This window comes from Vipera berus (assembly GCF_964194415.1).
Source record: "Vipera berus genome assembly, chromosome: 2".
Taxonomy (NCBI): domain Eukaryota; kingdom Metazoa; phylum Chordata; class Lepidosauria; order Squamata; family Viperidae; genus Vipera; species Vipera berus.
The window spans coordinates 280,303,510-280,330,291 of NC_138203.1; the positions used below are offsets into that span (position 1 = coordinate 280,303,510).

The 26,782-nt window shown below is 41.9% G+C and overlaps 1 protein-coding gene across 1 annotated transcript in view; it reads left to right on the forward strand.

Annotated features, from left to right (window-relative positions):
- Positions 1-716: 716 nt before the first annotated feature.
- The window catches only part of LOC308663021 (vomeronasal type-2 receptor 26-like), a gene marked incomplete at its 5' end in the record, with an annotated part of 262,313 nt that continues 236,247 nt past the window's right edge, over positions 717-26,782 (forward strand). The window contains 10 exons of the mRNA XM_081319165.1: positions 717-914; positions 1,207-1,269; positions 2,500-2,739; positions 4,069-4,293; positions 5,592-5,816; positions 18,558-18,730; positions 20,301-20,592; positions 21,333-21,557; positions 22,716-22,925; positions 23,457-23,583. Coding sequence (XP_081175291.1) covers positions 717-914; positions 1,207-1,269; positions 2,500-2,739; positions 4,069-4,293; positions 5,592-5,816; positions 18,558-18,730; positions 20,301-20,592; positions 21,333-21,557; positions 22,716-22,925; positions 23,457-23,583 — 1,978 coding nt within the window. The remainder of the gene's footprint in view (positions 915-1,206; positions 1,270-2,499; positions 2,740-4,068; positions 4,294-5,591; positions 5,817-18,557; positions 18,731-20,300; positions 20,593-21,332; positions 21,558-22,715; positions 22,926-23,456; positions 23,584-26,782) is intronic.

Below are 26,782 nucleotides of genomic sequence, written 5' to 3' on the forward strand. Positions count from 1 at the left end.
CACCAGTAACAAACCATTTTGGCTGAGGAATTGTGGGAGAATTCCAGATTTGGAGCCAAATTCGACTCTCCTAGTAGCTCATCTCTCTGAGGTGTGGTAGCACAGTGGTTAGAAGGCTGTACTGCAGGTTAATTCTACCAACTGCCAGGAGTTTGATTCTCATTGGTTCAAAGTTGACTCAGTTTTCTATCCTTCTGAGGTCAGCAAAATGAGAACCCAGATTGTTGGGGGCAATATGCTGACTCTTTAAACTGCTTAGAGAGGGCTGTAAAGCACTATGAAGTGGTATGTAAGTCTAAATGTTACTGCTCTCTACAAACTTTGAACTCCATCTGTGGCTTCTCTTTCATTACCATTATCCAGATTATAGTGATTTAGCCGCAGTCTTGGTGTTAATTCCCTAAAGTTTTTTTCTACAATCATTCAGAAGATTTGAGAAAAAACATACCAATAATATATTTTCACCAGGATGTCACACACAAAAGCTTTGTGGGCTGATCCATGGCATTGAAGATCCATGGGTGCATAAATGAATCTGAAGAGACGGAGGTTTGGCAGAGGTTTTTGTTCAGGCAGGGGGTTCTTTCTCCCCTCTGCTTCAGAAATGAAACCTAGGCTGATTTTTTTCTGAAAAAAAGAAAAGCTTTCTTTTAACTGTTCTTCTTAGTCTTTACTGGAATCACACACAGGGTTGGAGGCTCCATCAGAAACAAATCATGTTGCTGCTTCTGCTGCTTCTGTGCCCCCAGAAAGTATGGGGAGGGCTCAAATCGAAATGCTCCCTGAGGCTGCTGAGGGATGAGGTGGACCCAACGAATCATTACAGGCCAGGAGAGCTTTCCATTGGTGGTATCATTTCTGCAACTCAGGCCACATTTGAAACAATAGGTTTCAAAACGTCTCCTGTGACGCCGGTATTTATGTAAGTCAGTCTTCCATTATTGTATTAGAGCAACTCTATTTCTGAATTATTGGAACAATTCCAGCTAGGCGTTGTGCCATTTCATCTTTGGGGATCCATTTTGGATCCTGCAGCTGATAAACCTCCTTTGAAATTCTCAGCTAGTATCATTTAGCAGGGTTCTTCTGCTTTTTCCTGACTTTGAAGAAGAAACCACCACTTTCCTTGACATCCTGAAACCAGATCTAGAATGCGGATAGAGAAGAGATGCTTCCTCTCTTCTAACCCTCCTTTTCCCCACAAAGGCTGCTCATGGACACAAAATGAAGGATTGCTATATTTCCCCCTACACTTATAATACGTGGATAGTGAGAAGAGGGCAGTTCCTCCCTTCTATGCCTCCCTTTCCCCATAAAAAGGTCAACATTGATATAAAAAAGCAAGAATGCTATATTTTTTCCTACACTGAAAATGCAATAATCTCCTGCTTTTAGTTCTTGCGCTTGTTGATACTATGACAGAATCCTAGATCAGAATTTATAAATCCATTGAATTTCTACGTCTGTACGGCAGTTTGGCGGGTCGAATCCCGAGTGCCGCGTAGCAGAGTGAGCACCTGTTACTCGTCCCAGCTTCTGCCAACCTAGCAGTTCGAAAGCACGTAAAAATGCAAGTAGAAAAATAGGGACCACTCCGGTGGGAAGGTAACAGCGTTCCGTGCGCCTTTGGCGTCTAGTCATGCCGGCCACATGACCACGGAGACGTCCTCGGACAAGCGCTGGCTCTTCGGCTTTGAAACGGAGATGAGCACCGGCCCCTAGAGTCGGAAACGACTAGCACGCATGTGCGGGGGAACCTTTACCTTTACCTTTAATGATTTAAACTGAAATTAAGTCAAAAGACATTTGACAGTGGACATCAAAATAGAAACTTTGCAAGAATCTATAACTTATTGGCTTTTTTAAGGATCACAGCTCCTCATTCTCTCTGTGGGCTTGTGTCTGAGTGTAAAAGATTCTATATTTAATTTTGAAAAACAACTCCAATGTTAAATGCTATAGAACTTAAACAGAAAAACAGAGAATACTTAAAGTCAAGCTGAAATCGTAGACCAACTGCAAGGATGCTGACAACCTCAAGAATAAGCCAAAGCATAATAAATAGATTCCTTTAGACCTCAGTTGTTCTGAGTATATGAAAATAAAATGCAAATCTAATGAATCCCAGAATTTTATTAAAATATGTCAGATATCTGGGGAGATCTCTTAGCTTTCTTAGGCTAGATGAACTAATCCATCGAAATATGTCCTCAACTGCTCAGAACCTGTTCAGTTATCACACACAGTTGCTTAGTGCTTTTGAAATATCAGATATCTTTTATTGACATAGGTTACTTTTTATTATTTTTAATGTTATTTTTTTCAGCCTTGCTATATAGCCCATTGTGAGAAATTCTTTAAGACAGGTTAGAAGTATTTTTGTAAACAGAGATTAAATAAAATGTTACTTCATTGATCACAGTGTGCTTAATATATTATCCTTGCAGGGTAAAAGCAACACAATATTGGAAAATCCTATCCTTCCTTTTTGCCATCCAGGAGATTAACCAGGATTCCCGTTTCTTACCCAACATCACTCTAGGCTACAATATCTATGAAAATTATTACCATCCAAGAAAGACTTCAGATGCTTTGCTGGACCTGCTTTCAGATGGGGAAGCCAATGTCCCCAGCTACAGCTGTGGGAAACAGAGAAACACAGTGGCTGTTCTTGAAGGGGCTGAAACTGGTCTTTCCATCCAGATATCATCCATGTTAGGCACCTACAAAATCCCACAGGTGAGTCTTTGCTGGTAAAATATTTGTAATTATGCAGCTTTCAGTCAGAGGTCCTCCCTCTGTACATGAAAATGAGACTCTTATTATGGAAATGATTAGACTTTAGGATGATGGTTTGGTTATCCAAAAGGAGGGAGGGTGTAAAGCAAACATATCTCCTCTGGCATAATCCCAGTCAAGATTAGGGAAACTTTTCCTGGCATAAAAAATATTCTTGAGAATTTGGGGTGAGAAGCAATGCATGAAGCAATAAGTTAGTAGAGAAGTCTTCACTGCAAGGAGTGAAACTAATACTTCCTTAAAGGTAAAGGTTCCCCCGCACATGCGTGCTAGTCGTTTCCGACTCTAGGGGCCGGTGCTCATCTCTGTTTCAAAGCCGAAGAGCCAGCGCTTGTCCGAGGACGTCTCCGTGGTCATGTGGCCGGCATGACTAGATGCCAAAGGCGCACGGAACACTGTTACCTTCCCACCGTAGTGCTCCCTATTTTTCTACTTGCATTTTTACGTGCTTTCGAACTGCTAGGTTGGCAGAAGCTGGGACGAGTAACAGGCGCTCACTCTGTTACGCGGCACTCGGGATTCGATCCACCAAACTGCTGACCTTCTGATGGACAAGCTCAGCATCCTAACCCACTGAGCCACCGCATCCCAATACTTCATTAGGGAGAGAATTGTTATCTTATAGTTTGGTTCTCATGGGTGTCAAAAAAAATAATAATCCTTCTTTTCATTGCTTTTCAGATTAGTTACAATTTTGTTTCCCAGGTTCTGAGGGATAAAACTGACTTTCCTTTCTTCTACCCAATGCTCCCTGCTGAAGGATTCCAGTATTCAGGGGTGGTCAAGCTGCTTCTCCATTTCAAGTGGACTTTGGTTGGTCTGCTGGCTCCAGACACTGATCAGGGTCAGAAATTCATAACAATACTGACTTCCATGCTGATAAGAAGTGGCATTTGTCCAGTTATATCACAGGACTTTTCACTAGCTCGACAAAATGTCTTCATAGATTATCCTGCCTATCACAAATGGAAACAAGTGGAAGTTTTCCTTTACACTGCAGAGATTGATTCAGTTATTGCAGGATTAGCAGTTCTATATCTTGTACATAGAAGAATTAAGGAATCTGCTGCAGGAAAAGTCCTGGTGACACCAGTGCTCTGGGATTTTAAAATGCTATTCACAGAGCAAAGATTTCCCTTGGAATTCATTCAAAACATTGTTTCCTTTGTACTGAAGACAAATCAAATTTCAAAATGTGGTGGCCATAAGCAGTTTTATTCTGACATGAGACCCCTTACCAAAAGCTCCTTTATGTGCTCCTACATCAAGGATGCCTTTTCTGTAAAAGTCTGGAAACGCTGCAGAGAGAGAGAAGAACTGCCAACTGTGCCCCAAAAGGTGAAGGATCAGATCCTTTGTATAGACAACTATTTCATTTACCACACCATCTGGGCTGTGGCATGGGCCTTACACGAAGCCTATTTGTCCAGAGTCAAGAGGAGAAAGATGAAAGATGGTAAGAGATCGGAAACTCCAAATCTGAAGGCTTGGCAGGTATTCCTTTTCTGTTACATGCAACTTTCCATTCCTCTCCCTTTTGCATCCCCTTTGAAATTTCCTAACGGTGAGAACAATTAATCAGTTGAATGACTTGCCTTCAGAAGTTGTGGGTGCTCCAACACCGAAGGCTTTAAGAAGAGACTGAACAGTCACTTGTTTGGAACGGTATAAGGCAGTGGGTTGGCCCTGTGTGGTGGGGAAAGGGGGGTGTCAGAATCCATTTATATCACAGTCATAAATGTATGTTTAAAATATTGTGCCTTCATCTGGATTCTGCCACCTTCTGGAGGAGGAAAGAGAGAATGTTTATTCAACCTGCCTTAGGCTATCTTCAAAGACCAAGGAAAATCTTTGAACTGGAGACAACAAGGAGGGATGGTTAGGGTTGTATCTCCAAATGAAACTGAAATGCAATTAGATTACCCTTTCCCACGGAAGGGCTTGACACCTAAGTTTAATTAATGTTAGTCCGACCAAATGGGGCTTTAAGGGAGGGGGCTGAAATGGGAATCCTTTATATAGTGCCAAATGTACCATAATATCAGGTCCTGTCTTGTATTACCTACAACCCATTCCATTTTAGTAAAATCTCCTTTTTGGACAAGCCTGTTTCCAAGAGTTCGTTATTTCCTAAGATGTGGATTGGGGTGGGTCCTGACAGGGGGGGAAAGAGGGGATGGTTTTGTGCAAGGGGCAGGGATGTGTGTGAATGCACGTGCAAGATTTCATTTGTGTGAATGGTGTATGCCGGCACATGCTGCTTGCAGGAATGGAGCTATGAGCATCAGGGCCTGCCACCCACACAGCCTTGTTGTAAATAGGCCATGGCCTGGTAGTGGAACCCTGGTATAGGGTCTCCTGCTTGAGCAGTGCGTTGGATTAGAAGACCTCCAAGGTCCATTCCAAGGTTTGAATCTCAGAAGGGTACGGCTGACTGATGAGAACAAATAAGTTTAAAATGATCATATCAGTCTCCCTTTAATTCTTTGTTAGCAATCCAAAAAATTTACATATATATAAATATGTATACATACTTATACATATGTATATGTGTGTATATGTGTGTGTGTGTATGTGTTATGTATATGTATGTGTGTGTGTACACACACACACACACACACACACACACATACTACTAGGTTACTTTTATGATTCAAAGGTTGATAGAGTTTCTCCTGAAAAACCTGAAAAGTGAATGTGACATTGTCATTTATTTCTTATCACATAAAGGGAAAGTGAAACAGAAGTCTGGATATCCTGTATAAAAATTCCCATTTTCTCTTCCATTCCAGTTTCATCCCTTCCTTGAAAAATCTAAATTTTACAATAAAGCCATAAATGGAGTGTCACTGGATGAGAAGGGAGACCTCACAGCAGACCTGGACATAGTCAATTGGCTGCAGCACAATAGGTCAATTACCAAAGTGATGATTGGCACCCTAGAAAAACAGGGATCCTTAGAATTCAAATTTATTGTCAGTCCAAAGGGTATGATAGAGATGGATAAAATGAACAAGGTGGGAGAAATCTTCATTTCAGTCTTTGTAAATCTCTTACTTAATAGAATTGCTTCCTTGGGACAGAGAGTGGTTTTGATCATCATTTGTAGGAGAGATAGGTAGAAAATATTTGGTTAGACATCAAGCTATCTGTGAGAAATATATACTCAGCCATTTTTGAAAACTATTCACTAGTCTTTTGAGAAGGCAGGTATATATTTGAGCGAGGATAGGTTTGAGTTCATTTTCCCAAAGGACAAAAGCGATTAAATTTTACTTTGATTTTTAACATGTACATTTAGAATCTAAACTAAAAATGGAAGTCTTCAAACATTACTGTAGAAAGAAAGAAAAAAAGGGATGCAGCATGCAAGTAAGCTGATTGTTGAGGTTTTTCATAGCACTGTGGTGGAGGATTGCACACCCGGTACAGTACTGCAGGCTAACTCTGCCTATTGCCAGGGATTTGATCCTGACTGGCTCAAAGTTGACTCAGCCTTCCATCCTTCTGAGGTTGGTAAAATGAGGACCCAGATTATTGAGGACAATATGCTGACTGTATAAACCATTTAGAGAATACTGTAAAGCATTATGGAGCAGTATATAACTTTAAGTGCTATTGCTATAGCTTATATATGCTTCAAATTTAGCAAAACTAAGCCTTAAATCGGGATCACCAACCCATTTCTCTTTTGTCCCTTTCTAAAAACAAAATCACAACTCATTTCTGGATGGACCTCCTTTTTTCAGCCCCTGCTTCCTTCCAGGTGTGTGGAAAACTGCAGTCCCGGGTTCATGAAGGTAACTCAGGAGGGGAAGCCCATCTGTTGCTATGACTGTCTTCCTTGTGCAGAAGGAACCATCTCTACCATGGAAGGTGGGTGGCACCAAAGGAAAGGGGAAATCTTTCTTATCTTGGAAGAGCACATACCCCTACATATCCCAAGAAGGCATTTGGATCGGATTTTTAGCAATTCATATTAAATTGGGAACAGAACATAAAAAGATATTGAAGCAATAATGGCTTATCATTATATTGCAACTGCCCTCTCTTACCCTTCATTTTCCAGTTCTAAATTTATACCTACCCCATTTCCCTTGAAAGTGAGATATTCAAGGGCATAATGACATGGATTATTGCGTGAAAGTGGAGTGAAGAGTTGTGTGGTGATAAGGAAATTATGAGTTAAGGCTGAGCTTTTTTTTTGGCCCTAGTGGGGTAATGGTCTACTAAATGTTAGAAAGAGGCATGCTTGAGGAAGTCCGGAATTCAGCCTGATCCATCCTGAAGGCAACTTTCTTTGTACTTTTCATGAGCGATGCCAAATGAAAGGTTTTTTAGTTTCTGCTGAATAAATGGTGTTTAGAAGCCTTTCATCAGCACATCATTCCATTCTAAGCTCTTTCCCACTTGACTGACATTTTAGTGTAGCAAGGATCACCTTCTTTCCTCCAGTCTCTTGCACTTCATAGTCTGTCCTTTTTCAGAGTTCAGACTCATAGTTGATGGTGAAAATAGTAAGGAATGTAGTGGAGTGGAGTGGAATGGAGTGGAACGGAATGGAACAGGATGGAACAGAACAGAACAGAACAGAACAGAATCAGAAAAAGGAATAGGTACAGGAACAGGATCAGAATAGAATAGAAATTTACTGAAAGCTAAGCTGATAAGCAGCAGACAGGAAAAGAATAACAATAAAAATAAAGTCTCTTGGAAATAAATCTTCTCCTGTATGTTTTAGTTCCAACAGGAGCAGATTGGTTAAAATCCTGTTTGAAGTTCAAATAACCAAAACTCAAATTCCTAAAATCAGAGTTTCCCAAACAGGGTTCAGAGGAAGCACAGACTAGAGGTAGAGATCAGACTGTTTTTCCATGGGTCAAGGCTGCCTCTTAAATGAGCCTGCAGCTAGCAAAGTTCAGTAAAGACAGTTACTTCCTTGTTTTGCAAGGAGCCTCATTGAATGTCTTTGCTCTGTTCTCTGCTCTACTTACCCTGTTGAAGGGCTTGGCATCCATGCCTCATTATCTGATTGCTTCAGCTTTTTTTTTTAAGGTGCTTGTGTTCGACCATACTCAGGTGATTTGTGGTTTGCTGTCTGCTGAGGCTGATATGTCACTCATTCAGTGTCAGAATCAGAGTATGAGTCTGAAGCCATGGCATGCCCTTTCTTCCATAAGATTGATTACATGCCAGGTATAATAGTGGTGGTGTGGGGTTTATTTGTTCTTTCTAGTTCTACAATAAAACGAGTAATCTCTGGCTCTTCTATATTTTCTTGTGTCCCTTAGTCCATTGGTATGCAGGTGAAAGGCTGAAGTCTTTTTTTGAACAGGTGCACTAGTGGCATATTTCTAGCTTGCTTGTTCCCTTCTAAATGAAGTTAATAGAGGAAGCATGCATTTTTGGAAGGATTTTCTCATCATTTTCTCTCATTTACAATGCCTTGGTAAGGCCACACCTGGAATACTGCATCCAGTTTTGGTCACCACGATGTAAAAAAGATGTCGAGACTCTAGAAAGAGTACAGAGAAGAGCAACAAAGATGATTGGGGGACTGGAGGCTAAAACATATAGGGAACGGTTGCTGAAATTGGGTATGTGTAGTTTAATAAAGATAAGGGTGAGGGGTGACATGATAGCAGTGTTCCAATATCTCAGGAGCTGCCACAAAGAAGAGGGAGTCAAGCACCTGAAAGCAGGACAAGAAGCCTGCCTCCAGAAGTGGTGAATGCTCCAACACTGGAGGTTTTTAAGAAGAGACTGGCCAGCCACTTGTCTGAAATGGTATAGGGTTTCCTGCCTGAGCAGGGGGTTGGACTAGATGACCTCCAAGGTCCCTTCCAAATTATTATTATTATTATTATTATTATTATTATTATTATTATTATTATTATTATTATTATTATTATTATTATTATTATTATTATTATTATTAAAAATGAATGCCAAAAGGGAAGCAATTGTTCTTTACTATAGAGGCATGAGTGAGAAAGGCAAAGAAGTAGCGGAAGCTACCAAACAAGATAACCACAGACCAGACAGTAAAATTGCAGTTCCAGTGTTAAATCTGGAAATACATTTTTAAAAACAGCCTTCCTTCAAAAACAAGTTGAAGGCAAATGTCTGGTTTAGTCAGAGAAATAGATGCCCTCTCAGAACAATTAGACTTTGCTCATTTCAGGAAACCAAATTAAGCTTCTTCAATAACTGGCAGCCAAGACAATACTTGAAGAGAGGATTTTAGCATTATACTAAAGGACAAGCTTTAAAGTAGATATTACTCTTGCCCTTTTTCAGACACAGAGGAATGCAGAAAATGTCCAGCAGATCAACATCCAAATAACAACCAAACTCAATGTATCCCCAAGATTAAGACTTTCCTATCCTATCAAGAAAAATTGGGGTTCATCCTAACTTCAATTGCCTTGTTTCTGTCTTTAATCACATGCTTTGTCTTGGGAACCTTCATTAAATTCCAAGAAACTCCCATAGTCAAAGCCAATAATCGGGACCTCTCTTATATTCTTCTTGTCTGTCTCCTGCTTTCCTTCTTCATCCCCTTCTTGTTCATTGGCCAGCCAAGGACAGCCACCTGCCTTCTACGTCAAATCTCCTTCAGCATCATCTTCTCTGCTGCCATATCTACTGTCTTGGCCAAAACCATCACAGTGGTACTGGCCTTCTGGGCAACTAAACCAGGAAATAATGTTCAGAGATGGCTTGGAAAGAGTTTGGCAAACTCCATTATCCTTTCTTGCTCTGGTCCTCAAGTTGTCCTCTGCAGCATCTGGTTGAGCACTTTCCCTCCCTTCCCTGAGTCTGACATGCACTCGCAATCTGGAGAAATTATACTACAGTGCAATGAAGGCTCTGTCACAATGTTCTATATTGCTCTTGGCTATATGGGCTTCCTGGCTGCCATCTGCTTCACAGTGGCTTTTCTGGCCAGAAATCTGCCTGGCTCCTTCAACGAAGCTAAGCTAATCACCTTCAGCATGCTGGTCTTCTGCAGTGTCTGGGTATCCTTTGTGCCCACCTACCTGAGTACCAAAGGGATGTACATGGTAGCTGTGCAGGTCTTCTCCATCTTAGCCTCCAATGCAGGACTTCTAGGCTTCATCTTCATGCCCAAGTATTTCATTATTTTCTTCAGACCAGATCTCAATACAAAAGAACATTTGATGTCAAAATAAAATAGAAATATGACTTTGGGGTAGGTATGTTCCAAAATAACAGTTAATAATTATGAGAAACAACTTTTGACATTTTAATGAGGTACCACCTACCCCACCCCCAAAAAACCCACCAACCAGTCTGTGTTTTTCAAGTCAAGGTATAAAAAGAGCATCACTATTTAATATATAATGTTTCCCTTTTTCTTTTTTGCAATCAAGTCTCTAGAAAAATATGTGAATAAATAGTAATGCTTCTCAAACTCTCAACCAGGTTGCAAGACACAAATGAATTGAGTCCAAGCTAATGGACTTGTCGATGTTATCTGGGAGGAGTTTGATTCTGTGACCCCGGAGGAAGTGGACAGGATTATGGGGAGGTTGAGCTCCACCACATGTTTATTGGACCTGTGCCATTCCTGGCTGGTTTATGCAGCCCGGGAGGGGACACGAGGCTGGTTCCAGGCGGTTATATCTGCCTCTTTGAGTGAGGGTAGTTTCCCCGCCATCTTGAAGGAGGCGGTGGTGAGACCTCTCCTCAAGAAGCCCGCCTTGGATCCAGCTGTGTTAAATAACTTTCGTCCGGTCTCCAACCTTCGCTTTCTTGCGAAGGTTGTTGAGAGCGTGGTGGCGCATCAGCTCCCTCTGGTCCTGGATGAAGCAGATTATCTAGACCCGTACCAATCGGGATTCAGGCCCGGGTACAGCACGGAGACGGCTTTGGTTGATCTGGTGAATGATCTCTGGAGGGCCCAGGACAGGGGATATTCCTCTGTCCTAGTCCTATTAGACCTCTCAGCGGCTTTCGATACCATCGACCATGGTATCCTGCTGCGGCGTCTCAGGGGATTGGGAGTGGGAGGCACAGTTTTTCAGTGGTTCTCCTCCTATCTCCTGGGACGTTCGCAGTCAGTGTTGGCAGGGGGGCAGAGGTCGACCTCGAGGTCTCTCGTTTGTGGAGTTCCTCAGGGGTCGGTCCTCTCGCCTCTCCTGTTCAACATCTACATGAAACCGCTGGGCGAGATCATTCGTGGTTTGGAGTTGGGTATCATCAGTATGCTGATGATACCCAGCTTTTCATTTTGACCCCAAACCACCCCAGTGATGCCCTCGACGTGATGTCCCATTGCCTGGAAGCGGTTCGGGTCTGGATGGGGAGGAACAGACTTCAACTCAACCCCGACAAGACTGAGTGGCTGTGCATACCAGCATCCCGGGATATTCAGAATATTCCACCTCTTTCCATGGGGAGGTGAGTTATTACCCCCCCGTAGATAGGGCTCACAACTTGGGAGTCCTCCTAGATTCGCGGCTTACTTTGGAAGACCATATAGTGGCGGTGACTAGGGGGGCCTTCGCCCAGGTTCGCCTGGTGTGCCAGTTGCGGCCCTATCTAGACCAGGATGCCCTGTGTACAGTCACTCATGCGCTCGTGACCTCTCGTCTGGACTACTGCAACGATCTCTACATGGGGCTTCCCTTGAAGACCACTCGAAGGCTCCAACTGGTACAGAATGCAGCCGCGAGAGTTGTCTTGGGAGTCTCCCGATACTCCCATGTTACACCTTTGCTCCGCGAGCTGCATTGGCTACCAGTTGTCTTCCGAGTGAGATTCAAAGTTTTTGTAATGGTTTTCAAGGCCCTACACGGCATGGGTCCGGAGTACCTCGGGGATCACCTGCTGCCGGCGTCAACTTCCCTCCGCCCTGTGCGTTCCCACAGAGAGGGCCTCCTCAGGGTGCTACCGGTCAGAGAATGTTGTCTGGTGGCCCCCAGGGGGAGGGCCTTCTCTGTGGGCGCCCCGGACTTATGGAATCAGTTGCCAGTTGAGCTCCGGACAGCGCCTGACCTTCGCTCCTTCCGACGCAATCTGAAGACCCATTTATTTGAACAAGCCGGCCTGGCCTGATGGGGGATGTGTTGGGGTTTTTATTGCGGTTTTTCATATTATTATTTATTGTTTTAGCTTGGGCTTATATATTTAATTCTCTTTTAACTTTTGTACTTTGTATTTTATATGTGCCCTGTTCACCGCCCTGAGTCCTTCGGGAGAAGGGCGGTATACAAATATAATAAACTTTAAACTTTAATGCTTTGCCTGTCAATTCAGCAGACTGTGATTAAAACACTGATGCCCTGTCTAGTCATCTCCAGTTCCACTTTGGTCAACATTGGTGGGAAATTTCTGCTTGAGAGCTTGAGAGTCCTGGACTCCATCAAAGTGGTTCAAATGTAAGTGGAAAGAGTCTGGTCCAAGGTGCTCTGTACTTAATCAGAGTGCAACTTAATCAGGGTGTGATCTCACCATAGCAACATGGTGGTGGAAATTCCCTTCAATTCTGGATTATGACATCTGCTCTAAGATAAAGAAATCTAATATATGTTTGCTTGCATGTGTCGGTGTTAGAGATTTACAGCTTTCCAGTGCAAAAATAAGCCCCAAAATAAGCACACATTCAAAATGAGCAGGAGGCATAGTTTAGAAAAACTGTATCTATAATATATATATTTGCCCTGTAAACTGCCCTGAGTCCCTCGGGAAAAGGGCGATATATAAATCTAAATAAATAAATAAATAAATAAATAAATAAATAAATAAATAAATAAATAAATAAATATACTGTATAGACAATACAGTAGGCCAAGTGAACCTACCCGCCATGAATGTAACAACGCCTTAACATCACGGATAACACTGCCTTATATCCACGGTGTATCCGAGGCCACAGCGCGCATACTAACCCCTCACAAAGTCGGTGTTGCCCACAGACCTGATCGGACCTTACGAGCTTGCGTCATGCGCCCTAAAGATCCACTCCCCAATGAAGAAAAAGCCTCGGTCGTATACAAGATATCATGCCAGAATTGCAATTGCAATTACATTGGGGAGACAGCAAAACGACTGAGGACTAGGGTGCATGAACACAAGCTTGCTATTAGAAGACAAGAACAACGTTCACAGGTGTGGACACACATGGCTACACACAACCATGCCTTTAATCTAGCAGGGACTGAGGCAATTGCCAGTGACAACACTAAAGGCGGCCGCTTGTTTAAGGAAGCCTGGTTTTCAAACCATTCCTCCATCAACCGGCATATAGACCTCCCCCCTGCATACCAGGCACTAAAAAATTGGGAAGAGCAACGACATGCGCGACATGAAGACAAACAGTGCAAGAATTCACAAATTACCTCATTGCATCAAATCCAAGGTTGCACCTGCACACAACCACTCTGCAATGTCGAACACAAGGAAGAAGAGCAACAACCATTTAAGATCCCTGGCATGACAACACGGACAATGACCAGGGTTATGGCTACAACACATGGAGCTATAAACAATTCACTTTTAACAACAGATACCCAGAGACAAATACATCCCAAAAACGGATGCGCGACAACTCAAAGAAATACGGCAGACCTCAACAAACAGATCTGAGCATGCTCCATGAGCAGAGTGCAGACACCAACAGTATAAACGGAATCTCCCCACCCCAGCATCTCCATCCTGATGATGTTGGCAGTTGGCCAATGAAAGCTTGATTTTTCAGCAATAAAAACTGTTTTAGTTTTTAATTCTATCCCAGTGTTCATTTGTTTGTTAATATATATATATATATATATATAAAAGGTAAAGGTGCGTGCTAGTCGTTTCCGACTCTAGGGGCCGGTGCTCATCTCCGTTTCATAGCCGAAGAGCCAGCGTTTGTCCGAGGACGTCTCCGTGGTCATGTGGCCGGCATGACTAGACGCCAAAGGCGCACGGAACGCTGTTACCTTCCCACCGGAGTGGTCCCTATTTTTCTACTTGCATTTTTACGTGCTTTCGAACTGCTAGGTTGGCAGAAGCTGGGACGAGTAACAGGCGCTCACTCTGTTACGCGGCACTCGGGATTCGACCCGCCAAACTGCCGACCTTCTGATCGACAAGCTCAGCGTCCTAACCCACTGAGCCACCGCGTCCCTATATATATATATATATATAGCTCTGGGGAACATCAACAACTTGGAGATCAGAAAAAACACATAGACTAAGACATGCCCAGACCTAGGCTGGATCACATGCCTCACGCAGCCAATTCTGTGTCTTAATCCAAAACAGTTCTTATTGGCTGGTTTGTTGCTATGGATATTCCAGTTCATAAAATTTATTACACCCTGACAGTCTGGCCTGATATTCCCTGAGAGAAGCCCATGGTTGCCAAGGAAGCCATCAACTCCGAATACTTATCAAATCTTTTATGATGGTCCCGAGCAGGAACCAGTTCCAGCAATCTGAGAAAGGGTAGCACCGGACAGCCAGGCAGCTGTTATACCCGTATAATCCTTAGTTTGTATTTACTGCACAGATCCACACACTGGATCTCAGGAGATGTACTGATAGTGGTAGCAGTTAGTTAAGAGACAGTGGGCAGAACAAGAGTTTTAGAAGGGACTCTACCTGGATTTTGGGGTGGTAAAAACAATGGTAGGGAAATTATTTTATCAGACTTGAAAGAAACTATTAATGTAGTTTACACTGAAAGTGAATTAATTTATCTGGTAATGTTTTCCAACTGGTCCATTTTGTAAGATAACAGGGTCTAATGATTAAAGCTGCCCTTCAGTTTCCAAACAATGTAACATTATCATCTTTGCCCCCCTGATTTCAGTTATACATGCTGAGTCCATTACATCATCCACTAATAAGATTTACTGTAGAGCAGCATAACTGTTTTTTTTAAGTTCCATTTATATCCCGCCCTTCTCCGAAGACTCAGGGCGGCTTACAATCTAAGCACAAATCAATGTGCTTAGCAATAGCCTTCATTCTATGTATATGCCTGCTTATTAGGGCTTTCGCCCCCCCCAAGCAGCATTATTACAAAGTCAGCTTATTGCCCCCAACAATCTGGGTCCTCATTTTACCTACCTCGGAAGGATGGAAGGCTGAGTCAACCTTGAGCCTGGTGGGATGCGAACCTGCACTAATTGCAGGCAGCTGGTGTTACTTAAGGAGGCATTAGCCCACTGCTCCACCAAGGCTCCTGGCATTAAGCATTGACATTTGAGGCCAAGATCTCTAGTAATTCAGCCACCTGGACACAGGATACAATTCCGGATCACCACTAGATGATAGGGGCACCTTAGCCTATAACAACCCACCCAATACTCCCCATTTTACCTCCCTTACCCAACACTAAAGGGATATAATTATCCTTGCCCACACTTACCCGGGTAGATTAACCCACTCTGCATTTCAGCTAGCATGGAACCTTCAAATCCTCAAAAATCTAACCATCCAGGTCCACTATTCAAACACTATTCCATTGGGCCTTTGACACCCAACTTTATAGAATTCACATACTGTACACCAATCTATACATCTTTCCTATGTCACAGTGTTAGAGCCTTAATCTACCAGTCACCATCCTGCTAATGTCTGGTTAGATGGCTTTCACCTCTAGTTGGCCTCTTGCCACAAAGGGAATGTCCCGTCCCTTTTCTCATCTCTCATATTGGTGATCTCCACTACATCAGTGAGGCCACACTTGCAATACTGTGTAAAGTTCTGGTCACCAAGATTTTTTTTTAAAAAAGCTAAGACCCTAGAAAGTATGCAGAGAAGAGCAACAAAAATGATAAAGGCTAAATTATTAAAAGATTAGGAGGGACATGATAACTGTCTGCCATCACTTGAGGGGCTGTAACACAGAAGAGAGGATTATTTACAATGCCTTGGTAAGGCCACACCTGGAATACTGCATCCAGTTTTGGTCACCACGATGTAAAAAAGATGTTGAGACTCTAGAAAGAGTACAGAGAAGAGCAATAAAGATGATTGGGGGTCTGGAGGCTAAAACATACAGGGAACGGTTGCTGGAACTGGGTATGTGTAGTTTAATGAAGAGAAGGGTGAGGGGTGACATGATAGCAGTGTTCCAATATCTCAGGGGCTGCCACAAAGAAGAGGGAGCCAAGCTATTCTCCAAAGCACCTGAAAGCAGGACAAGAAGCAATGGATGGAAACTAGTCAAGGAGAGAAGCAACCTAGAACTAAGGAGAAACTTGCTGACAGTTAGAACAACTAACCAGTGGAACAACCTGCCTCCAGAAGTGGTGAATGCTCCAACACTGGAAGTTTTTAAGAAGAGACTGGACAGCCATTTGTCTGAAATGGTATAGGGTTTCCTGCCTTAGCAGGGGGTTGGACTAGATGACCTCCAACGTACCTTCCAACTTATTATTATTATTATTATTCTCCAAAGCACCAGAGGACAGGACAAGAAGTCATGGGTGGAAGCCTTTTATTTATTTATTTATTTATTTAATTATATTTTTATACCGCCCTTCTCCCGAAGGACTCAGGGCGGTGTACAGGGCAATAAATACAAAAACAGGATACAAAAGTTAAGAGCGATTAAATAAATGCCCAAGGTTAAAACAATAATTAAGATGTATTTAAAACCCCAACCCTAACCCATCAGACCAGGTCGGACTGCTCAAATAGATACGTTTTTAGATCGCGCCGGAAGGAGCGAAGGTCGGGGGCCGTCCGGAGCTCAACCGGCAAGCGGTTCCATATGTCTGGCGCGCCCACAGAGAACGCTCTGCCCCTGGGGGCCACCAATCGACATTCTTTGATCGGAGGCACCCTGAGGAGGCCCTCTCTGTGGGAGCGCACTGGACGGAGGGAAGTTGACGCCGGTCGCAGGTGTTGCCATAGGTAATCCGGACCCATGCCATGTAGGGCATTGTAAGTCATCACTAACAGAAGGACTGTGCCTCCCACTCCTAACCCCCTGAGACGTCGCAGCAGGATACCATGGTCGATGGTATCAAAAGCTGCTGAGAGGTCTAAAAGGACTAGGACAGAGGAGCAGCCCCTGTCCCAAGCCCGCCAGAAAGATCCAACTTAGAAGTAAGAAATCATTTTCTGATAGTGAGAACAATTAATCTATGGAATAGCTTGCCTCCTGGGGTTGTGGGTGCTCCATTACCAGAGGTTTTTTAAAATAGACTGGACAACCATTTAACAGGGATTGACCAAGCGATTTGACTAGAAGAACTTTGAGGTCTTTTCCAGCCCCATGATTCTATATACTGTGTTCTAATTGGCAACCATCTAATTTATAGTGGATTTCTTTCCAAGAATCAGCCTCGAGTCTTCTCGACTTGAGGTAGAACGTATATCAAAATATTAGTTACTATTCTAAGAAACAGTATTTAATACATTAATGCTAATAAACTAATAAAAAATCATTTTCTTCAACTACCATGTGTTCATTAAAATAAGATTCTTTCTGTGAGTCTGAGTATATTTCTGTATGAACCTGAATTTTAAATCATTGTGGCAGAGGTTTCCAGGTTGACACGTCATGTTTGAATAATAAGTGCTCTATTTACAAAATAAATATAAGTATAAAGTCGGTTCAGTTTCACAAGCCAAGTAAAGCAGGAAAAGAGTCACAGGTGAATTGCACTTGATTAGATTCATATTGACCAAAAAACATACTCAGGATTTTGTTGGATTTGACAGGAACCATAGTAAAGATGAATAAAAACCATAGGAAATTACTCTTTTGCTACCCCACATTTCTCCATACAGGGATTAATTGCTCATCTCTGAATGGGATTCACAATTATCTGCATGGGTCTATGACACCTTGCTATGGCCAACTCGCCATGGCCAATTCACCACGGGACAATTCACTGATATCAAAGAAAGTAGAATAAAATCACTAAAGAAAGGATGCCAAAGGAGGGATAAAATGAAATGTGAATGACAAAAATTAAAATATTTTTAAATCATTTTAAATAATTAAATTAAATTGTTGAATTGTCTCGGAGTGAGTAGTCTCGTGGCAAATTGGCAATGGTGAGTTGTCCCACAGTGAGATGACCCTGGTGAGTTGGCTGTGTTGAGTTGTCTCTTTCCAATCTGCATCCCTTTTAGAAACGTCCCCTAGGGGGGAAAAATCTAAATAAGTCCACATTATGATGATACTCTTCATGCCCATGCTAAAAGTGTCTATTGATCCTGGGTTTTCTAAAAGTATTTTTTTGCAAATATTTGGGGCCAAATACTCTAATCTCAAAGGCTCATCTTCAAAGTTTGAAGCCACATCTGTGAATTCTGCTTTTGGACCCTTTTGTGTTCATGGAAGGGTTCAGAGAATTGACAATTCTATGTCTTGAAATTATATAAATCATAGTGATTTATTTGTTGTCTTTATGTTAAGTCCCTGGAGACATTCTACAAACTTTCAGAAAATTTAACACAAACATGTCAGAAAATGTTTTGATACCAATTTCACTCTCAAAAACAATGTTGGGTGGAATCTATGTCAGAAATGCTGGCTGAATAAATGTCCATTGAGACAGAAAGAGAATCTGGCAGTCATTTTAGGTCAAGCAGGAACTTTGATTATCTCCTCTGGCTGGACTCTGACTGGATCTGAAGCCTCTGTCTTGGAAGAGGTTTTCATTTCATTTTCTCTTCATCTCATTCTTTGTTAAATAGCAGACACCACAGAGAAGGCTCAGTCAGTAACACAAGACATGTTGCTGCTCCTTCTATTTGTGCTGCTTCTGTGGCCAAAGACAGATGGTGGGATGTTCAAAGCCAAATGCCTCCTGACTCTGGAGCAGAGTAAAGTCGACCCAGAGAATCATTATAAGCTGGGAGATTTCTTCATTAGTGGCATAATTGCTACAACGATTGCTACATTTCGTTCATTAAGTTTCAATAGAAGTCCGTCAATAAAATTCGATGCGTAAGTCAATCTTCCTGCACAACATTCTATTTCCAAAGAATGTCTATAGTTCCAGCCCTTTAAAAACACAAAGTGGTCTCCCTTTGTTCTGCTGTTTTGTTAACTCTGTTTTTTGATTCTACTTTGGGGTCCCTATTGCATAAGAAAGGAGATGAAGTTCATTTTGAGCTGCCCCAATATCAGAACCTAGGAAATCAAAATAATTTCCCCCATCTACATCCTATGAACAGCGCTAGTGTGTGCATATAGATGAACAGAATGACATCCTTTCATTTATTATAACAAAACAGAACTGGAAGGGACTTTAGATGCCTTCTAGTCCAATCCCCTGCTCAAATAGGAGACCCTATACCATTTCAGACAAATAGCTGTCCAATCTCTTCTTAAAAACCTTCAGCGGTGAAGCACCCACAATTTCGGGAAGGCAAGCTATCCCACTGGTTAATTGTTCTCACTGTTAAGAAGTAAATCCTCCTTAGTTCTATGCTGCTACTGTCCTTCTTTAGTTTCCATCCATTGTTTCTTGTCCTGCCTTCAGGTGCTTTGGAGGATAGGCTGATCCCTTTCTTTGTGATGGTCCCTCAAATACTGGAACACTGCTTTTATGTCACTGCTAGTACTTCTTTTCTCTAGACTAAAAGGTAAAGGTTCCCCCGCACATGTGTGCTAGTCGTTTCCGACTCTAGGGGCCGGTGCTCATCTCCGTTTCAAAGCCGAAGAGCCAGCGCTTGTCCGAGGACATCTCCGTGGTCATGTGGCCGGCATGACTAGACGCCAAAGGCGCACGGAACACTGTTACCTTCCCACCGTAGTGGTCCCTATTTTTCTACTTGCATTTTTACGTGCTTTCGAACTGCTAGGTTGGCAGAAGCTGGGACAAGTAAAAGGCGCTCACTCTGTTACGCGGCACTCGGGATTCGACCCGCCAAACTGCCGACCTTCTGATCGACAAGCTCAGCATCCTAACCTACTGAGCCACCGCGTCCCTTTTCTCTAGACTAGCCATATCCAAAACTGCAGTGGTACTAATCTTGACTATATGCTTCAGTTTATGCAACCAAAAAAATTGAAAACAGGAAAAAATAATAATAAACAACGCAAGAAACAACATCAGCAGCAACAGCAACAAAACCCAACCCCCTCTCCCCCAAACAAACCCTGAATATCCATCCAAAAGAAACTGGTCTTTACCAGCTTCTGAATGTCATCCACTCAGGATCCAATTTCAAAAATATTCAGTCTATCTGGAACATACAAGCACTAATAATAAATATGTTCTTGTATCTGTCTGGGGATATTGCCCATTTTATGAAGACTGCAGAGTTTGTCAAATATTGAATAAAATGCTTGAAGATAAATGCATGCAATCAAAGTCATGTTAGTGTACCCAGTTGAGTGAGTGCTTTTTAAAACTATAGTCCAACATTTTATGTTGTTTTGGCTCTTTTTCTATGGTAATATTTTGGAATATCACAAATTGTTGGAAAGAATAATTGTGATTGACTGGATTGAAATATAATTATGGAAGAAAAGTTAAATGTTATTCTCACTGATATGTTGGTACCTGCAGAAAATCACCCAAACTTTATTGGAAATTTGTACCCTACATTTTAACCACTGAGGACATCAACCACAATAATCCTCTGTTGCTTAACCTCACCCTGGGTTATAATATCTATGAAAACTTCTATAAGGTAGAAATGACTTCAGATCCTTTGCTGGACCTGCTTTCAGATGGGGAAGCTAATGTTCCCAACTACAGATGTGGAAGGCAGAGAAACACAGTGGTTGTTCTGGAAGGCGCTGAGACTGGCATCTCTATCCAGATTTCAAACATGTTGGGCATCTATAAAATCCCTCAGGTATGTCTTTATTGGGGAAACAATCTTCATTCACACAATTTTTCAGTCAGAGGTGCTCTACCACAAATGAAAGCAGAATTATATTATGGAAATGGCAGGAAATCCATTTTGTTTGTTAAATTTCAACTACGACCATCTTCCATTTGTTTCAGATCAGCTGCAATTTTGCTTCCAAGATTCTGAGGGATAAAACTCGCTTTCCTTTCTTCTACCCAATGTTCCCAGCTGAAGGAATCCAGTACCCGGGGATTGTCAAGCTCCTCCTGTATTTTAGGTGGACCTTGGTTGGTATCATTGCTCCAGAAAATGACCAAGGGGAGAGATTCATGAGGACGTTGTCTTCTTTGATGTTAAGAAATGGTATTTGTACAGTTATATACCAATCCTTTCCACTTCATAGTCATACTATACCCGTAATGAATGACAAATATTACAACTGGAGAGAAGTCAATGTCTTTGTTTATGGTCCAGAGATTAGTTCATTTTTGTTTGGAATTATGATTGTTCAAACAATACTTCACGGATTCAAGGAACAAGTTGATAACAAAGTCTGGATTACTACAGCTCATTGGGATCTCAGTCCTGATTTGATGTTTGATCAATTCTCCTTTAAATACCTTAGTGCCATTTTTTCCTTTATGATACAGAAAATGAAATGGGCAAACTATGTTGCTTCTATTCCCTTTGTCAAATCCATAGTTACATTTTTGAAGAAAACCTTTGCATGTTCATCCACTAAGGATGACTTTTCAGTGAAAATCTGGAGACGGTGCAGACAGAGAGAAGAACTGGAGCCTTTCGGGAAAGAGGATGCGGATCGAATCCAGGCTCTGGACAGCTACATCATTTACAGCACCATCTGGGCTGTAGGAAAGGTCTTAAACTCAGCTTCACTCTCCAGATCAAAGAGATCAATGAGGAAGACAGGTATGAAGGTAGAAGGTCCAACACTGAAGGCTTGGCAGGTATTTCTCTTCCTTAGACATGTTGGCCCTGCAGATGAGAATCAGTTTTGTGGATGCCTTGGTTACTTATTCTGAAGAATAAGTATTCTGAAATCCAAGCTAAATCGATTTTCATTTACATTTCTCTAATCCTTGTATTTGCAATAGATTTCCTTTGGATTTTTAAAGTGAATTCTTTGATATCTTGGTTGTTTAGCCATCCTTTTTATTTCATTGATTAAACTATCTTTTAATGACAGTTTTCCTGGCCAAAATATTACACTATGTCCATGTTTTTCTTTGTTGAGACTTCTCTCTCTAAGGAAGGAGTACAGCCATATCACAGAAAATTTTATTCCATCCCTCCTCATGGGATGGGGCAGTCTCTGATTGCACTTCCCGTGGACACAGTCTGAAGAAGTCATTCACTTTATGCATTGCTCCATGGTAGGAAAGGACAGAAAGAAAACAAGACTTGGACCACAAGGGGGGAAAAAGCCATATAAGACAATAACAAAATAAATGAGTTGGAATGGACCTTGGAGATCTTCAAATCCGTCCCCCTGCTCAAGCAGAGACCCTATACCATTCCACACAAATGGCTGCCCAATCTCTTCTTAAAAACCTCTTATAGTGGAGCACCCCAACTTCTGGAGGCAACCCATTCCACTAATCAATGCAGTGGCCCCCAACTTTTTGGGCACCAGGGACAGGTTCCATGGAGAAAGGGTTTCCCACAGATCATGCTGCATGGATCCCATAGATGAGGCTTTGTTTGCTTGCATGGCCCAGTTTCTGGCGTTCTGCAGACTGGTGCTGGTCCACGGATCAGCAGTTGGGGACCCCTGGATTAATGTTTGTTACTTTCATGAATTTTCTCTTTAGTTCTAGGCTGTGTCTCTCTTTGATAAGTTTCCATCTGTTAGTTCTTGTCTTGCCCTTCGGTGCTTTGGAGAAAAGGTTGACCACCTCTTCTCCTTAACAGCCCTTCAAATATTGGAGGACTGCTATCATGTCACCCCTATCCTAACTGACATTCTCCTAACAAAGTTGGAAACTTAAATAGAACCTTGTTCTTGAACACACTGAGAAAAATATTCAGATTCCTTTTATCCTAAACCAAGGAATCTTTTCAAAGAGTGTCTGATTTCATTTCTAATCTCCTCTTTTCCATTCTAGTTTCACTCCTTCCTTCAAAGTTCTCAGTTTCACAATAATTCCATAGAAGGAGTATATTTGAATGAGAAAGGAGATCTGACAGCTGACCTGGACATTGTCAACTGGGTTCTTTTCCTGAACAAATCTGTCAAGAGAGTGAAATCTGGGAGTCTAGAAAAACTGGCATCCAAGGACTTGAAATTTACCATTGACCAGAAGAGTATCGCACAGGTGAAAATGCTAAATAACATGAAATTAATATTTATTTTATTACTTCAAAGGCAGCAAAACAGGATTGCACTTTTGGTGTTGTTGGGGATTTTCATTCAAACCCTTTGAGTTCTTATAAGAACTGATCAGGTTCTCAAGAGTGCAAACTTGCACTTTACAGGTTGCCTCAAATGATATAGTCTTCAATTTTCATAGAAAATATTCACTGAGTTTATGGAAAGTGAGGTAAAATCAGCCAGGCATGCAAATAATGTGGTTACTTAGCCAAAACACAGAATCCACCCAACATTTTCTGGATCAGATTAATATCTAAATTTAAAATTAAAGTCTACATTTATAGTGCATATGAAATTTTATAAGGGAAGAGAAAGAGAGAAGGAATATGCTGTTCAATCTAATGAATCTCACATTTCCTCTTGGCATCTAGTTAGTGAAATTAAAATCTTTACCTGGAGTTCCCTAACCCTTGTTGCTTTGCCATGTTTCTGAAACTAAGTTCATTTTGGGGGCATTTTTTCTCTCTCTCTTCAGGACCTGCCTCCTTCCAGGTGTGTGGAAACATGTCATCCTGGATTCATGAAAGTGCCTCAGGAAGGGAGACCCATCTGCTGCTACGACTGTCATCCTTGTGCAGAAGGAACCATCTCCACCATGGAAGGTGGGTGATGCCAGAGGAAAGGAATAGACTTTGGGAAAGAGTCTCTGACATCTTTTAAAATGTGGAGTCTTGATATACATTTTTAAGTCTGGCTTTTAAGAACTATAAATAGAGAGAACTGAATACTTTATTTGGCCAAACATAATCAGAAACAGAAGGAATTTGAAGAGAAATAAAGAAGATAATAAAGGGGAAAATAATAATACTACAACTGTACTCTGTGGGTTGATATGCATACACATTAGACAAATCTGTGAGAATTACATATTCAGCAGAATGATGGCATGAGGGGGAAAAAACCCTGTTCCTGTATCCAGTTGTCTTGGCATATAACACCCTATAGCCCCATCCTGAGGGAAGGAATTGAAACAGTTTGTGTCCAGGATGTGAGGGGTCTGTAGATATCTTCTCAGTGTCTCCTTCTGACCCATGCAATACGCACACACACAAACACACACATGTACATACACATAGACATACACACATACATGCAACATATAATTTATACAATATACTATATTTTGTATATACTATTTTTACAGGGCTTTTTTTCTAAAAAAAAAAAAAAAGGTGCCGGAACTCTCATCTTGGCGGGCGCAGGAGGCGGGTGGCGGAGCTGGTGGCGCTGCTGCGGTCACGGGTGTGAGGGGAGTTGGCGGCAGGCTGACCCCCGGGGCTGGAGCTGGCGTGGCCAGTGCTGTGGGAGTCTGCTATCCAGACTGAAGACTTGGCCATCTCCTTGATCAATACAAGAGTGTGGAATTGACATTGGCAAAGCTGAATTTATTAAAACATCTTAACTAACCACCAACTTAAACATGAAGACCAGCAACTGAGTTAATTGAGAAATATCTTCCTTCTGAAAAGTTTCAGAGCTGCAGCCTTGAGTACAATCTTTTATTCCTTCTTGTGCTAGAGCTAGTGCAGTATAGTGGGTCCCAATGTCCGTCCCTCCTGGGGACATTGGTAGAAGAGCTGCAGATGCTTTGGATTTCATCTTTAAAAGGTAGTTCTTGCAATATGGGATGCAACTAATACAGCCTCTAAAAACAGACACTGTTCCTCCTGCAAATGTGTGGCAGAAATTCTCTTTTACTTTTGCACTTGTTCTTCTTTGTCACACTGCTTAAATTCCTAACCATTTCTGCATATCTTTCTCCATGCACACTCACTCACATCATTACTCATTTCACTCCAACTATGCATCAGAGGGAAGACTGTGCTTTATGGAAGATGTTGCTCTTGTTCTTTCCAGATGCTGAAAAATGCACCAAATGCCCAGATGATCAGCATCCAAACCTCAAAAGAGATTACTGTATACCTAAGATCAAAACATTCCTATCCTATCAAGAAAATTTGGGGATTGTCCTAGCTTCTCTTGCCTTGTTCCTGTCTTTGGTAACAGGATTAGTTTTGGGAATCTTCATTAAATTCCAAGAAACTCCCATAGTCAAAGCCAACAATCGGGATCTCTCCTACATCCTCCTCATCTCCCTCCTGCTCTCCTTCTTGACCTCATTCCTATTCATTGGTCAACCAAGGAGAGCCACTTGCCTGTTGCAACAAGCAGCATTCAGCAACATTTTCTCAGTTGCTGCTTCTACTGTCTTGGCCAAAACAGTCACAGTGGTGATCGCATTTTTGGCCACAAAACCAGGGAATAAAGTAAAAAGATTGCTGGGGAAGAGCCTGGCCAACTCCATCATCCTTTCTTGTTCTAGTGTCCAATTTGTCCTCTGTAGCATCTGGTTGGGCACCTCTCCCCCATTCCTTGAGTCAGATATGTATTCACAATCTGCAGAGATCATCCTGCAATGTAATCAAGGCTCTGTTGCCATGTTCTACCTTGCCCTTGGCTATATGGCCTTCCTGGCTCTCATCTGCTTCATGGTGGCTTTCCTGGCCAGGAATCTTCCTGGGGCCTTCAATGAAGCCAAGCTCATCACCTTCAGTATGCTGATCTTCTGCACCGTCTGGATATCCTTTGTCCCCACCTATCTTAGTACTAAGGGGAAGTACATGGTGGCTGTGCAGGTCTTCTCAATCTTGGCTTCCAGTGTTGGCCTGCTGTGCTGCATCTTCATCCCCAAGTGTTACATTATTTTTTTAAGACCTGATCTGAATACGAAAGAATATTTGATGTCAAAATAAAATAAATATTAACTTTTGGTATGTCTTTCCCCAAAAGGTCAGGATTATTAATTGCTATGTTGATGCTCCTTAAAAAGCACAAATAAACGTGTTTTGTTTTGGTTTTGCACATAACCCTCCCCTTTTTGCATTTAGAATACTCTTAAAAGAGTATCTCTCTCTCTCTCTCTCTTTTTATCTGAAAAATAATGAGAAGATGACATTAACAGTATGCAATAATATGAGCTGCTTTTTTCACAGAAATAGAAAAGAAAAATGTGGGAACGGCCAGAATTTGGCTTCCCAAGAATTTGGTTTCTCACCCTTCAGCTTTCCCAACCCCCCTTAATTGGTCTCCACTCGGGGTTACAATGAGAGCAAACTCTCCTGGCTCACGGGCAGGCTGGCATGTGGGAGGTTTGGGAAACACTATGATAAAGCCTTCACATATATCTTTTAGTACCTTGTTTTTGTATGATCTCATAAGCACCTGAGAAGTTCTCACTATGTATGTATCCAATTATCTAGGTATCCTATGTTGTATGAGATGGATGGAGTTTTTTGTAATGTTGGAGGTGAATAAAAGTTCAGTGGGCAGTGCTCACGGGGGTTCTTTTCTGGAGACGAGGCTGCCTGGCTGGTTCAAAGCTCTCTATCGACTCAGGTCTGAATTCCTTTTCCTTCGTCTGAATTTCTTTCCCCTTCAAAAAATTCTTCTAAACATAATGGTTGATATGAAGAAGCAAGTGATTTCTCTTCTTGGAGATAGAAACTTTGGCACAGGGAGTCCTTATCTGCTTATTCTGCTCAGACATCACACTTCTTCCAGCTGACTGCTACAGCATGGGAAGTAAGCTACAGAACATTATACATATACCTCTTAGATTTTTAGGAGACCAACATGGTGGCAATCTGAGAGGAGATACTAGTCCTAGTAACTTTAAGAACAATGAAAGGTCCTTCTTCTTCTACAACTATGGTTAGAAACATTGGCCTTCCAAGCTAAAAGCAGGTCCAGCAAGTTATTCTTGGGTCCAAATAATTGGCGTGAAATTTGTAACTCTGATCA